General features: G+C 35.3%; 2 protein-coding genes across 6 annotated transcripts in view; one reads left to right on the forward strand and one right to left on the reverse strand.

Annotated features, from left to right (window-relative positions):
* The first annotated feature begins 1413 nt into the window (after positions 1-1413).
* On the forward strand, positions 1414-7103 carry otx1 (orthodenticle homeobox 1). The gene is given in 4 exon segments (NM_131250.2): positions 1414-1745; positions 3489-3678; positions 4092-4243; positions 5280-7103. Coding segments are annotated over 3 exon segments (972 nt in total). The 5' UTR covers positions 1414-1745; positions 3489-3581; the 3' UTR covers positions 6003-7103.
* Positions 7104-13677: 6574 nt separating this feature from the next.
* wdpcp (WD repeat containing planar cell polarity effector) overlaps positions 13678-17166 on the reverse strand; it is a 131330-nt gene continuing 127841 nt past the window's right edge. For all 5 annotated transcript variants that reach the window (XM_073928533.1, XM_068214588.2, XM_073928535.1 and 2 more), the window contains 2 exons: positions 16880-16908; positions 13678-13847 (listed from right to left, as the gene is read on the reverse strand). In XM_073928533.1, the coding sequence (XP_073784634.1) occupies positions 13800-13847; positions 16880-16908 (77 nt within the window). In that variant the 3' untranslated portion in view covers positions 13678-13799. The remainder of the gene's footprint in view (positions 13848-16879; positions 16909-17166) is intronic.

Raw genomic sequence — 17166 nt, forward strand, 5'->3', positions numbered from 1 at the left:
ATCCAATAACTTTCCCTTTAGTTTTTCCGCGTCTATTGACAGCTAACAGCAGCATCTCTGCTACTCCCAAGAGCACTTTTGTCGATGACATTGTTGATCTATTGAAGAACGTGTAAAGCCGGCCGGCCGGCGTTTGATTGGATGCCCCATATAGTAAAAAATGTAATTTCGTTCCTCCGGCGGTCACTTGCTTTGAACATTAGGTCGCTTTCAGCTCAGGCCTCAATTAGAATGAGTTGATTTTGTGAGATCAACAAAAGGACCGAGCGAAGCCTTATTAAGATCTTCTGAGCCTTTCAGAAACAGTTAAGGAAACACCGCGCCCTCCGTGATATTCTGTTACCGTATTTTATTGGCATTTCTTTGGGAAAGTGAGGCTTGAAAGGTGCTTTCTTTGATTCTCTGAGGCTCAGACTCTCTCTATGTGCTGATTTCGTTTCTTTTCTGGAAGGGCCGAGTTTTTCTTCACTCCTTTTCACGTTTCCTCTCCGTCTGCCTATTAAACTTTACGCACACTATTCTGAAATGTAATTCTAAGTGGGGATTAGCCACTCATTAATATTCATGAGGTGGGGTAACAATAAAAATGAAAATAGATAAAGTGGATAAATTAAACTTTTTTTAGCTGCATTTTCAAATCGATGCACTGCATGAACCGATCGCTTATACGGCACTCTTAAATTCTTAATGAAACCTTACTTTGTGAATTTGTGGTGGGCTTTTTTGAGATGTGATCTATATTTCACTAAAGGCCTTACTGCACTTAAATCTTTTTAATGCTTGATTATTGGACAGGTTTAATTATATGCTGTTAAACTTTTTAATCGATTTTGGTAAATTTGGTTTTGGTTAACCGAAATAGATACATTAATAGCCACACATTTCTTTTCGAAACGTGTCCTCCTTTCTTCTACCAAATGAAATAGCGTAGCCTACACTTCAAGACGCAGAAACGGTTATAGTCGTTAAATTACAACAGATTAAATTTAACACGATTTCTTAATCGGTGTTTCGATCTAAATCTCAATTGTTTGGTCTTTCGGGCAGGCTAAATGCTGTCATTTAAAATTGTTTGAATATTTTTAATACTCCTACCTTAATTTCAAAATGATTAGTGCACGAGAATCCCGGGTTCTAATATATTTTCCATGTCCTCGTTTTTAGGAAACCTTTAACAGTATTGTCTGCACTTTTCTTCCTATTTTAGGTCTTCTGGAAATTCTAAAAGATTTATTTGGTCAGTGCGTGTTCTTGATGTCTTTAGTCGGCGGAGGTGGGCCTTCGCTGATGTTCTACCTGTGGATTGGTTGCTACCGTTGTCAATCAAGCAGAGCTTGCGCGGCGATTGGCTGGAGTGGGCGGACCGGCAGGTGTCCTACGCTCTTAGAGAGGCAGGGTTAGGAGAAGGTGATCAATCTCCATCCGTCTACATTAGCAATCACCTTAAACTAGTGACAGACACGAACGAGAAAGCCAAGCAAATGATTTTGATGTATTTGCTTCTAAACCCCGGGAACACACTCTGAATAGACTACAGCAAGTCCAGCTAAAGGCCAGGCACGTGCGTCATACCAACATTGCTGTGTATCTGCAGTTTTGAGGAGAGTTTTAGACGACATTTATTTCCTGAGGTTTTTCCTGCCGATTTGACTTCCTGAAGCCTTCCACTGCTGGATATTTTTATCTTCAGCTCAGACTACAAAATTCCAGAGGAGAAGGACGGAGTGTTTTGGGGAGAAAAAAAGGTAATAAAAAAAACATAAGTGCGCCTTTGCATTATTTCGTTTTATAGTTGGGATTCGGCACTCAAAAACGGAGCTAATGAAAGTTTCGTTCAGCGTTGAAATTTTTTGTCTTTATTTAAAAGTATTAATTGATTAATTAATTCTCTATTTAGATAGCCTAAATGTGGCTGTTTTGTAAGAATTGTGTAAAAGTGTTTGTGTTGTTCTATTCTCTCGACCGACGTCAGTGTTGATTTTAAGTTACGTAGTAAAGTCTGATCAATGTCACAGTCACTTAGAAGCTAATGTTTTAAAAATGAATTGCATCTTAGAATAGCGACCATTACGTTTGAAACGAACACGAGTAGATTTGCAAAGCTCAAGTCATCGCCGCAGTGTAAACCTGCTCATTTTGAGAGTAATTGGAGAGGCGTGTTTTGGTTTTTGTTAATTTATTTTGGTGATAAGGCCAAGAAATGAAGGTGTTTCCCCAGAGGTCTAATCTGCATTGTAATTGAGTTAATTTGCACGTAGATGTGTTCTTTCTAGCCAGTCTTTACATAGTAAAGAATAAGCAAGGAATAGGTTGGAATACACAGAACTCTAAACGGTTCGGTCATCTCAGCACGGGGCCCATCCACATTCATTTCCACTAGATAACTACTTAGCTCTTCAATTTGGTTAAAAATGGAATGGCAAACTAAAGAAAACGTCGCGTTTATGAACAGAAACGTGTTAAAATATTTTTAACAGGACCAAACTGACAATAATATGGTTAAACATTTTTTTAATCGAAGCAGCATGGGCTAACTCATTCTTTAGCTATTTATTTCGAGAGTTTTTAGGTTGTTCTGTTGTTTAAACGTTTAAATAAATTCGTTGGAGTTACATTGAAGAATAAAAATTATTACTTGCATTATAAGATTAAATTTAAAGCTAAATGTAGTGTGACCCTTGTTTACATTGACAATGTTTATTAGGTCTGGATGTTTTGTAATTTTTCCGAAAAGAAGTTTACTTAAAAATCGCAGATTTGCTCGTATATACATTTTGAATGGACAGGTTTCTGCTGAACCGTATTTAAAAAAAACTATAACTCATCTGGCTACTATTCGTTACCAAAAACTAATGGAAATAATAATAGTTAATAGCAAAAACTTTTTTAAAGCTTTTCTTTTATTATTTTAGGTTGACTAATTTAGTCTAAACTTTTTTGTTATTTCTAAGTTTTGAATATTATCTGAAATTATGAATTGAAGAAACAATTAAATGACAAGAATTATCCCAAATGTTTAAAATGAATAATTACGTTTTTTTAATTCGCGTCAGTCATCCTACCATCATAATGCTGCTATTATTATAATTTTATTGATTTAAAATAGTGAAAATATAATTTGTTTTTATTGGTGTTGTTATTAATATTATATATATATATATATATATATATATATATATATATATATATATATATATATATATATATATATATATATATATATATATATATCATGATCATCATTAAAAGTAATAGTAATTCCCCGCTTGATTTTAAAACCAAAAAAAGCAGTTCGGTTGTCTTCCAATCATTTATACTTTCTTTTCGTTTAATTATTTTGCAGAGAAGCCTGTTGAAAAACTACTCCGCTGTTCTTGTATTTAGAATCCTTTACATTTCATTTCGTACTTAAGTTTCTTTTATTAGGCATTGAAGCTGTTGTTGTAATAATAATTATTTATTCATTTTTGTTTACAATTACATTACAGTAATATAAATTGGGTCCGTCCTTCGTCAAACTGCAACATCGGGGGAAATCGAACTATTGGCAAGATCTGGGGGGACCCGTGACTGCCTCTAGCATGATGTCATACCTCAAACAGCCCCCCTACGCCATGAACGGCCTGGGGCTGAGCGGCGCGGCCATGGACCTACTACACCCGTCCGTCGGATACCCAGGTAGGCCTACATGCAAAACGAGTTTTACGTTCATCATCAACTGTTAGCACCATTAAATATCAGGCCATGAATGCCGACTGTCTTTTCCTTTATTCTAAGCGGTTTCAGTTACTTAAGTAGCCTAAATAAAACCTTTATTCTTAACCTTGTCTGATGTGCCTCTTTTCAATGTTTAAACAACTTATTAAATCTGTTTATTGTATCATTTCAAATGAACGCGTAAGTGAAAGAATTTACAAAAGATAGCTCTAAAATAGTTAAAACCGCAGAGGGTGTGCAGGTTCAGAAAATGTCCAAGCCATTAAATTACACCCTATCAGATATTGTTTTTCAGACACTGTTGTTGTTGTTATTATTATTATTGTGTAAACTATTTTATGACTTTTTTAAAATAGTATAACTTCTTTTTGCAGCAACACCGAGAAAGCAGCGGCGGGAGAGGACTACATTTACGCGCTCACAGCTTGACATTCTCGAAGCGCTCTTTGCCAAAACTCGTTATCCGGACATATTTATGAGAGAGGAGGTGGCACTGAAGATCAACCTTCCCGAGTCCCGAGTTCAGGTAGGCTATATGTTAATGTTACATGTACGAAAATAAGTTTCAAATGGTTTTCTTTGGATGGAAAAAACACAAGTATGGCAACTTTCCAAAATATTCGTTAAATTCGCTATGCTCAGCTGCTCCCCCTATTGATTTTCGTAGAAAATCGTAGTGATTTGTATTAATGCTTGCAATTATTATTGTCAGACTCCAGGTGTGTGTATCTGACAACCTGGTTATACAACTAATACAGAACAAGGGTTAATTGTCAGGTGATTTCTTCTCTCTTTCTGTATTTGATTTTGGAAACACATGTTTGGATTATGTAGCATGAAATATTTTAATAATTATGTTTCAATAACTTATACTATCTAAAGTAGAATTGAGCTTTTTTTAGCATAATGAATTAATTTCCTGCACTAAACAAATGTTTACATCTAGACATAGTTGTTTCCCAAATGACCACTGTGCTAAAAGTTCACTCTTCCTTAAACTTGACGTAAATATCAGGGATGAGAAATCTCCCACAGTCCACTGTGGATTTTTCATGCAAATAATGCTTTTTCTGAAGTGATTCAAGGCCTAAAGGAGCAGCCCTCTGTCAATTTCCCAAGCAATTTTATTTGCTCTTAATAAGCACATGAAACAAAACGCTTTACACGGTCAGACCCTCCTTCCACTATTGAATTACCATCTCTGCGGAGAAACTCAATAGGCTGCTATCACCCAGCCGTCTACAAGCACTGAAATTAGATCCACACAGTAAAGTAGAAAGACCCTGCATGCAAAATAAAGCCAGGAACTGCTAATAACTAGCTATTTTCCACTCTGATATTGCACAATGGCTCTCCAACATGTCCTTCAGACATGCACGGAAGGTCTTCATAATCATTTAATAGCCGTGTGTGTGTGTGTGTGTGTGTGTGCGTGTGTGTGTGCGTGTGTGTGTGTTGCACTCTGTGCTATCATATTTTCATGAATATCTATTTTTAAAAGCATTGTTCAAACATAATTTGCTAGCAGATTTTTAAGTGTTTGTTTCCTCTCCAACATGCAGGTGTGGTTTAAGAATCGTCGTGCTAAATGTCGTCAGCAGCAGCAGAGTGGCAGCAGCACGAAAACTCGGCCTGCAAAGAAGAAATCCTCACCCACCCGGGAGAGCACAGGCTCTGAGAGCAGCGGCCAGTTCACCCCTCCTGCAGTCTCCAGCGCTGGCTCCTCGTCCTCCTCCTCTTCCTCCACCAATAACACAGGCATCAGTAGCACCTCTACCTCTATCAGTACTGTCTCCTCAATCTGGAGCCCTGCCATTTCTCCAGGCTCAGCACCCCCATCTGTGTCCCTGCCGGAGCCTGTCGCTCCCTCAAACACCTCCTGCATGCAGCGTTCCGTCTCAGGCACAACCAGCTCCACCTACCCCATGCCCTACAACCAGACCACCGGCTACAGCCAGGGCTACCCGACTCCGTCCGGTTCTTACTTCAGTGGGGTGGACTGTGGGTCCTATCTGGCCCCCATGCACTCTCACCACCACCCTCATCAGCTCAGCCCCATGACGGCCTCATCCATGCCCACACACCCCCATCACCACATCAGCCAGTCCTCAGGACACCACCACCACCATCACCACCAGGCCTACAGTGGCACGGGGCTGGCCTTCAATTCCTCTGACTGCCTGGATTACAAGGAGCAAACGGCCTCCTCCTGGAAGCTCAACTTCAACACTACAGACTGTTTGGACTACAAAGACCAAGCGTCCTGGAGGTTCCAAGTCTTGTGATCTGATTTTTTTTCTTTCCAATAAGCCCTCCATTTTCACCATCTCTCTGTTTTAATAGTGTGCTGAGTTTAAGGAATAAATATATATGGACTTGCAGATTTTAACAAAATAGTTAGATGTTCGTCACATTTTTAAAAGTGAGCCCCCTTTTTTAAAGAGGAAAGAACGCAGAAAATGGCAAAGTCGCAAAGGGAAATGAAAGCTATAGTTTTCCCCTTTTTGTCCCCGAAGAGACTTGATAAGATATCCTCGACGACCCACAGTTCTGGTTCTGAATTGTTCTGCCGGACTCGCATCACACTCCTGCCTGATCTGGATTACCGCTTTTCTACACGGGACACTGAACGCTCAGCGACCGTTTTACCTCCACCTCTCACACCCTGTACAGCTGTTTTCGTTTTCTAAATATGGTTATTTTTTAGGATGACAGATTCTAGTCAGCTTAACGGAGCTGAATTGTGTACATATGTATTTGGGTCAGTTACATTGACCATATTTAGTTGGTGTTACTGGATTTCAAATGGTTTAATAAGACTTTGAAGCGACTTTATGTAAATCTTTTTCCCAAATAATCCAAAGATCAAGAATTGGCCGCTGGACTTATTTGATATACTGAGACCAATTTTTGTTACCCTGGATAAAATAAATAAATAGGATTTTATATTGAGAACATGTGGGGAAAATGCATTTTGGAAAAGAAAAAAGAAATTTAATTATCGGGGGGATATTTGGCTGTGATATTCAATTGAATAGGTGAACTAGAATATGAAGATTTGTTGCGGTGAAAATGCACGGGCATGATTACAATTGTTGGATGCATTTAACAGCACTTGACTTAATTGCTCTAACCGACAAAAATCATGTGGATGAAAAGATGTGGTTTTACAGAATAATTCCCAAATGCCAGTGAAAATGCTGAATGTACTGCAGGCGCAGACCATTACATTCATGTCCGTAATAAAGATCAGTTAACTATCAGAAATCTGACTGGGATATATGCGATTTTTAACTCCCAGAATTTACTCTTGTTGCAAATGTTTTCAATTTTCAACGAACGAATAAATAAGTAAAAAATACTACAATAAACGCACATGGATTTTATTTGTTTCAAGGTCATTAATTTTGGGTTCATATAATTGTTCACATGGCCAATACACCTTTATTTATTTTTTAACATGTGCACCGTATTTCGAGTTGAATGATTGTCTGAGCTGAACTTGAGGCAATTAATTCCAGCGGGGGGCTAAAAAGGCGTGTGTGAAATCGCATGTCACTCAGTGAATTTTTCGTTATGTGAAAAGGATTACCTTTTTGCTTGTCCTTAATAAATCGGTTATTTGCTATGGATATGCTATGAATCTGTACCTATGACTGTAAAACATTAAAAGTAAAAGCCGTTCATTTGGTCTTTCGAAAACATCCACTCGTTTGAATGTCTTTCTGTGCAAACTGGTAAAGGCCACGGCACCGCAAAATTTCTTAAATATTTATTAACGCATTTGATCAGGTAGTAATTGAATGCGCTCGCGATAATTGCTTCCCAGCAGAATCTCCGCTCGCTCTGGCGCACAAGAGCGTTTCGCCAAAATAACCCGGAGCGATATCGCCTCTTCTGATTCGGTAATGACGTGGGTGGGTCTGGGTTAATGGGTCAAAAGCGGGAGGGAGGAAGCCGTCAGGCACCGGGCCATTAAAGAAATAGCTGGAGAAAAAAACAAGGGCTTGGCAAAGCTGTTTAGATGAACGTGTTCGAACAGAAAAAGTTTCCTTTTGGTCGATTAAGCAGCGGATAGGAAGAATGTGCACAGGTAAATTGTTTACATGCTTTTGAACACAGGACGGAAGGCATGTATTAAGTCGTAAAATAAGCTCTTATTTATAGCTATTCATAATAATAATAATATTATTAATAATACATATTTATAAGCTAAGCCTATAGGATGTAGAGTGCACCTCGACTTTATAACAATAACATCACTTCACGTTCTGCATATTTTAATAACAACGTCAAGCGCATATTGCTAACAAGAAAATGACGAAACATTCCCATGACTTTAATCAGCTTCATTGTTTTTGTGTGCTAATAATTACTGATGTGTTGGCCTGGCAGCTGAATCAACACCTCGCTCAGGAGAACATTACGAGTATTTGTTTTACTGTGCTCGCATTGAGACGCCAGCGCAACCCAGCAACACTACATAAACATGAATGGATTTGTACGATTTGCATCAAACAAACATTTGCGTCGTGTCTTTCTGGGGAATAATTTGAGGAGCTCGGACACGCCCTCGCGTGGAGCACCTGCTCAAGCCTGAGGGCGCAGAGAGGGAGAGAAAACACCGTGACCGGGGCCTTCGCTTTAACACTGAAGTTGGCATGATTTTGTCGAGGTGAATTCATGAAAGTAACATTTATTTAATAGTCTATTAATGAAAACAAAATTTGAGTTTTTAAACATATTTATATCTAACTGATAACTGTATGTTATTACTTTCTAATGAAGTGCAACCGATTTAAATAAATCTACAGATATTTTCCTTTTTTTTGTTCTGATATAGGCTAGTCCTTGTTGGCAAAGCCGTCTATTTTAGGCTTTATAAACCATTTTAAGGGATGTAAAAAACAAACAAAAAAAAAAACAATAGTCCCAATTAACGTATTTACTGTTTTACATTTTTAATTTCTTTAGCTGGGCCACACATTGATAAATAATGTTATGATAGTTTTTTTTAACATTGTTACAGTTATGAAATAGTTTGATAACAAGCAGGAAATATTCATGGGCCAATGACATGACCACATGAAAATGGTTTATATGCCACATATCTAAAATGTCAAGAGGTTCCTGAAAAGTCACACCTTAAACAGCTTACACGTCACAGGTGATTCAAGCACCCACATCCATGTTTAGCAAATTTTCATTCTTTTGAAATAATTTTAAAATAACAAAAAACACTTCAGCCAATTTGAAATTCAAGTCATTTTAAATATTTGGGTAAATACATGCAGATTTAACTTTTTTATTTTAAATTATAGGCGACAGCATGAACCCACTTTACACGTAAAGACTATATGACAGAAATTCCGCCTCATAATTCATCTCCTCAACAAGCTGTAGTTTCATTTTTAATTTCCGTTCTGAAAACTGCTCGACTATTATATTGCCATTTACTCATTCAGAAGAAATTGTTTAATCAGTACTCGCCTGGAAGGCATTTGCCTTTGACAGCAGATTTGAGCGGAGCTTCATACACACTTCATACTTAAATTGCCTACATTTCAGCCTACTGAGAAAAAGTTTTACGTTACTTTAAATTGATAATGTAGCAACGTATGCTTCGGTATTTCCTCATCCTATTTATTACTTTTAATAGATAAACTGTTTGCTACCAAAAAATGAAACCAAAATTAACTGCAAAAAGCGCAATCTACTCTATAACTTGGGTCGGTCAAGAGTATTTTTCGACGCACAATTTTTTTTTCTCCGTTCATGAGGCAAACACGACGCTTGCATTACTGCAATCCACCCTCGCTTTGCTGATATGCTCGTATGTCCAAATGTCACCCGAGTGGGACTGCTAGTCCACAATTGGCACCGTATTATTACATGTGAAAACTGTAAAAGAGATTACCGCCCAAAGCATTAAAAACGGAAGGGTTTGCTGAGATGCTGACTCCAGGCCTCTGTGAGTTGCAGAAACGCTGAGGGTGGGAAAAGCAGCAGTGGGATTTATTCCTCCAGTATTGCGCGGAGGTCTTATGAACAGATGACAGGCGGCATTACGGCTGTCAGGACGGACACTTGCTGAGCTAATATATAGCTTTATCTTTAACTCGGCAACTGACCATACATACAGTTTAGGTTCGCTGCAGACTCTAGCCCCTATTAAACTCTAACATTTCTAAGATATCAGTGTCAATAAGCGCTCTTTTTGTGTTCCAATCTATTAGCGAAGTTTTCTACTTTTAAACACTTTTATGTGATTTCTCTCTCTCTCTCTCTCTCTCTCTCTCTCTCTCTCTCTCTCTCTCTCTCTCTCTATATATATATATATATATATATATATATATATATATATAATTTATTCTGGCTTAATGTTACAAATGTTCTAGTGGCTGTAAAAACAGTTTATATTTGTAATAAATAAAATATTTTGATCTATAAAACATCTTCATGAATAAAAGCGTACACCTTTAAACCATTTTTCTAAGTTAAATTTTATTTAAATAATTATCATTAATTTTTTTCCGTGTCAAGTGGAGTAAATATACATATTTATTATACAAAAACACTTATTTATATATATATATATATATATATATATATATATATATATATATATATATATATATATATATATATATATATATATATATTTATATATATATATATATATATATATATATATATATATATATATATATATATATATATATATATATATATATATTTATATTACTAAAAGAAATGTTTAATGTTTAATTTTTTTTAAAGAGGAAAAGCCTTTTCCATTTTTTCCTTTGCTAGTGATGTTTATAATGAGACATTTTAGCGCCTGGTTTGTTTTGTTTTTGTTTTTTTAAATAGGATTCTCATATAACAAAAAATAATGCCAAAATATATTTGCTAAAAATACATTAAAAATGTTCTCTCTTTTTTTTAATGATGTATTCGAAATATTTCAGTACTTGGTTTCACCATTTGACAAATGACAAAACAAACCAAAAATATTTAACACCGTACACTGAAACAGGATCTCTGCTAATGTAGCCAATACCTAATACCACTGAAGTGCTAGTTGACAAAACATGCAATCTTATCCTAGTGGTGACATAATTGATCTTAATGGCCACAATTAAAACGGGAACAGTTAATTTGAAGCAAGAACAGTTTGTCAAGTTTCCTAATATGGAGTGACCAGACAGTGACATCAGCTTTCCGTCTGAAGAATAGTGCTCGAATGAACCCAGAGGCCTTTGCTCGCTGAAAACCAGTTCGCCCTCTATTACACAATCATCCCGGAAATATACTCTTAACAGTGGGTGGCTTTTTGTTTGTGCAGATTTGATCATTATATCAGGTGATGAATTAGAATTTTTTATTTGTAAACTCATTAAACAAATGCACTTGTTCTATCAGGGTAAATCAAAAAGGTTATTAATATTACAACATAATGTTAGCAGTGTAAACGATGACTGCATAGGCAATGTAAAAATACACAAACATGATCAGCTCATCGAAGATCCCATATCGCAACTCATGAAAAGTAGTGAACAATGCTTCTGGATGTTATGAAAGAAATGTGTCATAAATCAAACCCATTTAAGTGGCAATCACATTTCGGCATTTTTGCCAAAAAGGCTGTTTGATCCTAAACAGTTTCTTAGTTTGACTCAACACAGGATTACAAGGCTGTCATTCACAGAAAAACTGTGATCTCTCAAATAATCCGGTGTGATTGTAAGTTTTTAAGCTTTAGTCTGAGCTGCTGAAAATGGTTTCTGGCGCTCAGTCTGTGACTGGAGGCCAGACTAATTAAAACACACACACACACACACACACACACACAATATAAATAAAATACAAATAAGACAGATGTCTTTTGAAAAATCCTACGATTATCAGATGAAGACATTATTAATGGTTGCTAGTCCAATTAAGTATTATAATTGATGCAGAAATGAAAGGTTGTAAATTATATGAATCATATAATACACACAATTATACTGTATGTATGGTCTGCTTATAAAAAAAAAACTATTTCAATTTAAAACAACTGATTTCCATCTTAATCTATTTCATTCACCTGATTCAAAAGTGAATATTTTATTTTTATATAAGTAATATCATAGTATTAAAATTGTCACATTTTTAGAATAATTTTTTTGGAGTATTTCTGTTTTTAATATCAATAAAGAGAAATGTTTCTTGTCCAACAGCTCACCTGTTCAGTTTTGAATCACAATTCATTTCATTTTAAAATACATCAAGTCTGTGGCTAGAGGGGGTTCGGAAAACCAACCCCTCACTGACAAATGTCCAGAATTTGTCCCATTGATGAGCTCATTTGTCCTATTTTGACTGCTATGCCATCATAAATGGTAAAAATAATCCACTGAATGTTGAGTCCAACATCCAGCTGTGCAAGAAAACATGTGACATACAGTAAGCAAAGTCATTTTTCGCTACTGTATTGTTTTTAAATAAAGAAAACATTTGACAAGTAACTTATTCTAAATCTTGGACCTTATTCTTGAGAGAAAACATGACCAATAAAAAGTGTGACACCAAAAGCGACCCATATTAAAATCAAACTGAATACTATTTTGGCTAATGCTGTTATCCATGAATTTTCAAATGTGCTTTTTTTACAAGAGGCTACAAAATGTGTGAAGCTCTAAATTACTGTTATTATAATTATGTTTTAATTTTTTATAATTCAATTCGTCAGATTCTGACTCAGGAATGTGCTCGCCAGTTTGTTATTTGCCTAATAAATTACAATAGGCCACAGCTTCTAATTTAAAACCTTTTTCTAATGATATGTGATGTGATAAATTTGTATTTCAAAAATTTTTTCTTTATTCTAAATATTTAGGAAATATTTTTGGTATTTCAAAGTGTGGTTATGATGACCGTCCGACAAGCTAAAAATAGTGCTTAAATAGTCAAATTCAGTATTTAAATCTAACAATTAAACTGAAAATGAGGCAAATTACTGCAAAAAGGTGCACATTTTGAGAAAAAAGAACCACCAGGCTGTCTACGGGCCTGTATAGGAAAATATTCTTTCATAAAACAAAAATATGGCCTTGGTGAGGCTTTCAAAAAATATATATATATTTTTTTCTACTAGTCTATACATTTACATTCATAAAGGAAGCATTTTTCTGATTTAAATGTGCACATAAAGCAATGTTTTAAAACTAATTAAAAAAAAAATGTGGTGACAACTGTACGTAACAGATTTTTTCTAAAAACGTGCAAAGAATACGCAATAGGCAGACATAAAAACAGAGGTTGCAACACAAAAGCTTCCTCTCCTGACCCTGCCTCCATTTCCAGCATCAATTCATATTTATATGTCTTGTATATATACTTTTTTTTTAAAAAGCAAATCCTCTTAGAATGCAGAGTAAATAGATTACGATACAGTGAGGGATTATGGATGGCTGGGTGCTGTCAGATTAAGTTGGGACAGTTCTGACACGGCCGTGTGTATGAAGACTGTGGGGGGAAACCAGCAGCCTCCTCTTTAGAGACATGCGCTGCATTTCTTCTGCATGTAATCTCACACACCAAACAGGTGGAGAATTAAACCCGGCCCACAAGCCGCACCACTGATCCTGTGATCAAGCACAGGGAGACCAGTGTGGCCTGTGTGCTCTACGCTCAAAGAAACTCAAGTGTTGCTAAAATAACACAGACCCTCAAACACATCCATTCTGATAGTGTGATAGTGACTGGCACCAGCCAAAATGGGTTGGGAATGTATGAAACAGAATAAGGAATAACCGTGGAAAAGTAGGTTAGAATTTTTTTTTACTCGACAAGGCTGTGCAAAACTGGCCATAAACAGGATTTTTTTTTTTTTTTAACAACCCCTTTTGCAAATCAGAGAGTGAAAAATGTAGTGTATCAAGCTGAAAAGAAATGATCAAAAGAGATCGAAAAGAACTGCAAATATATATATTTTATTTGAACATTTAAAGTTTAAGCACATTAATTCAATTACTGTATACTATATATTTAACAAAAACAATTATACTATATATATAAAACAAACATTAGTATATTTACACTAAACCGAAATGAATAACTTTCAGTTTCCCCTCCTCAGGACCCTGTAAGTAACAAAACAAGAATATCATTACTACATCATTATCATCATTATAGCATCAAATAGCAATACTACATTAAAACAGTACTCTTAATATATATATATATATATATATATATATATATATATATATATATATATATATATATATATATATATATATATATATATATATATATTTAATATATATATATATATATATATATATATATATATATATATATATATATATATATATATATATATATAATATATATATATATATATATATATATATATATATATATATATATATATATATATAGTGCAATATAAAAAACTTTAAAGTAGTCATTTTCATGGAAAAATCTACTCATCCTTTGATATAATAGCTGGAAAAATATATGTACGATTTAAAGCCAGTGTTGGGTAGGTTTGATTATTATTTACTGACTGCAAATTACAGAATGATAATGAGATTATAGGCGAGGCAGTGGCACAGTAGGTAGTGCTGTCGCCTCACAGCAAGAAGGTCGCTGGTTCAAACCTCGGCTCAGTTGGCGTTTCTGTGTGGAGTTGGCATGTTCTCCCTGCCTTCGCGTGGGTTTTCTCCGGGTGCTCCGGTTTCCCCCGCAGTCCAAAGACATGCGGTACAGGTGAATTGGGTAGGTTAAATTGTCCATAGTGTTTGTATGTGTGTGAATGAGCGTGTATGGATTATTCCCAGAGATGGGTTGCGGCTGGAAGGGCCTCCGCTGCGTAAAAACTTGCTGGATAAGTTGGTGGTTCATTTCGCTGTGGTGACCCCAGATTAATAAAGGGACTAAGCCGACAAGAAAATGAATCAATGAATGAATGAAATGAGATTACAAAAGAACTTTTTGATTACGTTTGACCCAACTGTTATACAATTATTAATATAAAATACGAACAGAAGTAAAATTTATTTCATTCTTTGTTATTAACAAAGCACACGTCACATTAAATTACATCAGTGTGATAAAAATAAAATTCAATCCTAACAATGTAAAATCAAAACTCGCCTAAATGTCAGAGAACTGTAAACAAGCAAATGTTTGAAAAAGTATTTCAGGTGTGAAATAAATATTTTAGGTTGAACGTGTTCGACTAGACAAAAAAGTTTGGATCCCTGCATGAAAATAACATACTGCTGAAGTCTTATAGTTTTGAAATATATATATATTTTTTACAGAAACGTCCAATTAAATGCATGTAATGAACACACAGGATTTAGTTTAGTTTAAACCTTATTGTCTGTTCTGCTTGGGACAGAAAGGAAATTTGTCTTTAACACTGGTAACTTGCAAACAACCATACAATAATCATCAAGACATTTATTCATTCACTCACTCATTCATTCATTCTCTTTTCAGCTTATTAATCTGGGGTCACCACAGCGGAATGAACCACCAAATTATCCAGCATATGTTTTTACGCAGTGGATGCCCTTCCAGCTGCAACCCATCTCTGGGAAACATCCATGAACACTCACCCACACTCATATACTACGAACAATTTAGCCTTCCCAATTCACCTGTACCGCATGTCTTTGGACTGTGGGGGAACCAGAGCACTCGGAGGAAACCCACGCAGGGACAACATGCAAACCCCAAACAAAACCGGCGACTAACCCAGCCGAGGCTCCAACCAGCAACCTTCTTGCTGAGGCGACAGCACTATCTACTGCGCCACTGTGTTGCCCTCATAAAGACAACAACATGAATTTAACAACTTATGTAAAAACAAATTGGCTCGATATGTATTACTGCAGATCATTCTTAACGACCACCCGATCCACATCAAACAGTGATCCGATTTAATCCAACAACTGCAATTGGGATAAATGACTTTTTAAAAAGCATTTCTTTGACAGGGTTTCTGCGGGTTTTTTAAGACTTTTAAAAACATTTTTTAAACCATAATGAATTATATTTTAGACTAATAAAGGGCTAAAGGCTCAGGAAAAAAAAAATATATATATAATTTCATATATTTAAAAATTCAATAATACTCTCATAATAAACTATTAAAATATTTAAGATTTGATTATTTCTTAGCAAAATATTTTAAATATTGTGTAAAAACAACCTAGCTCTACTTGTATCCTTACACTTTTCTTCCAACATAAACTTTCTTTAAAAAATAATAAATGAAAAAATGTTTTAAAAAATATAATAAACTAAATCTATGCACAACAATCTGTCTAGGTCAGCAGTAAATACACTGAGAACTTTTAAACAAATGTTATTGTAAGGAAAATAATTAAACCATTATTATAAAGGAAGTTAAAAATAAAAGATAAATAAAAGTTAAATAAATAAAAAGTAAAATAAATAAAAGTTTATTGTTTTATTGAGATGGATTGCTGTTGATTGCATGGGTTTTGGCCAGATCGGGTAGCAATAAATGAAAAAAAGAAAATTAAGACCTACAACACAACATTTCAGTAGATTTAAGACTTTTTAAGGCCTAAAATTTGGATTTTGAGATTTAAGACATTTTAAGATTTTTTTAAGACCCTGCAGAAACCCTGATTCGAGCTTTAAGAATTTTACACCTGCGTCCTGATAGTAACATTTCAAGAGCCGAGTAAAGGGGATGTGTATCTTTAAAAATTGCAATTGCTGTTTTTTCCATCAAGTAGTCAAATTGAATCTGCAGCGAATGCTGTTTGTGACCAGTTATCTCATTTGCCTGATTGATCATTTGTGATCATTTCTTCTTCTGTTTAAGTTTTTGTTACCAAACCTTAAAACAATTTTATATGTGAAAACACTCTCTATTAATAAGTGTTATCACATATAATATTGTTTCAAAACTACATGCCATATGTAATCATGTAATCAATTTTTTATTATGAGTATTTTTAAATGCGATATAACCTAATTACTTATTAAGTACTTCATTTTTTGGAATCTGATTCTGAAACCTGATTCTGTATAAAGCACAATAAATGTTCCTCATACAAAAATTGGAGGAAAGAAATAATCTAAAATAACAAAAATACCAAGTTACCATACAAATGTAAAGCATTACCTGGGTGTTCTGGTCAACAAGGTTGATTTCTAGAGAGAGAGAGAGGGGGAGAGAGATCACACAAAAGTGTTTAAAAGTTTTAAGATGTCCTTCATCTCCTCACCTTGAGTGTCACACTTGATCAGGTGATGAGACTGAGTGCTGATCTGTCAGTAATCTAGTGTAAGAGTACTGTATGTGTGAGTGGGTGGAGGAGACGAGTTCAAGCATCCTCTGCAGCTCAACTGGAGGAGGGTTTCTTCATGCTAAATTATGACTGTGCCATTAGCATTCAGGATTATGCATGT

This window comes from Danio rerio, chromosome 17 (genome assembly GCF_049306965.1).
Source record: "Danio rerio strain Tuebingen ecotype United States chromosome 17, GRCz12tu, whole genome shotgun sequence".
NCBI classification, from domain to species: domain Eukaryota; kingdom Metazoa; phylum Chordata; class Actinopteri; order Cypriniformes; family Danionidae; genus Danio; species Danio rerio.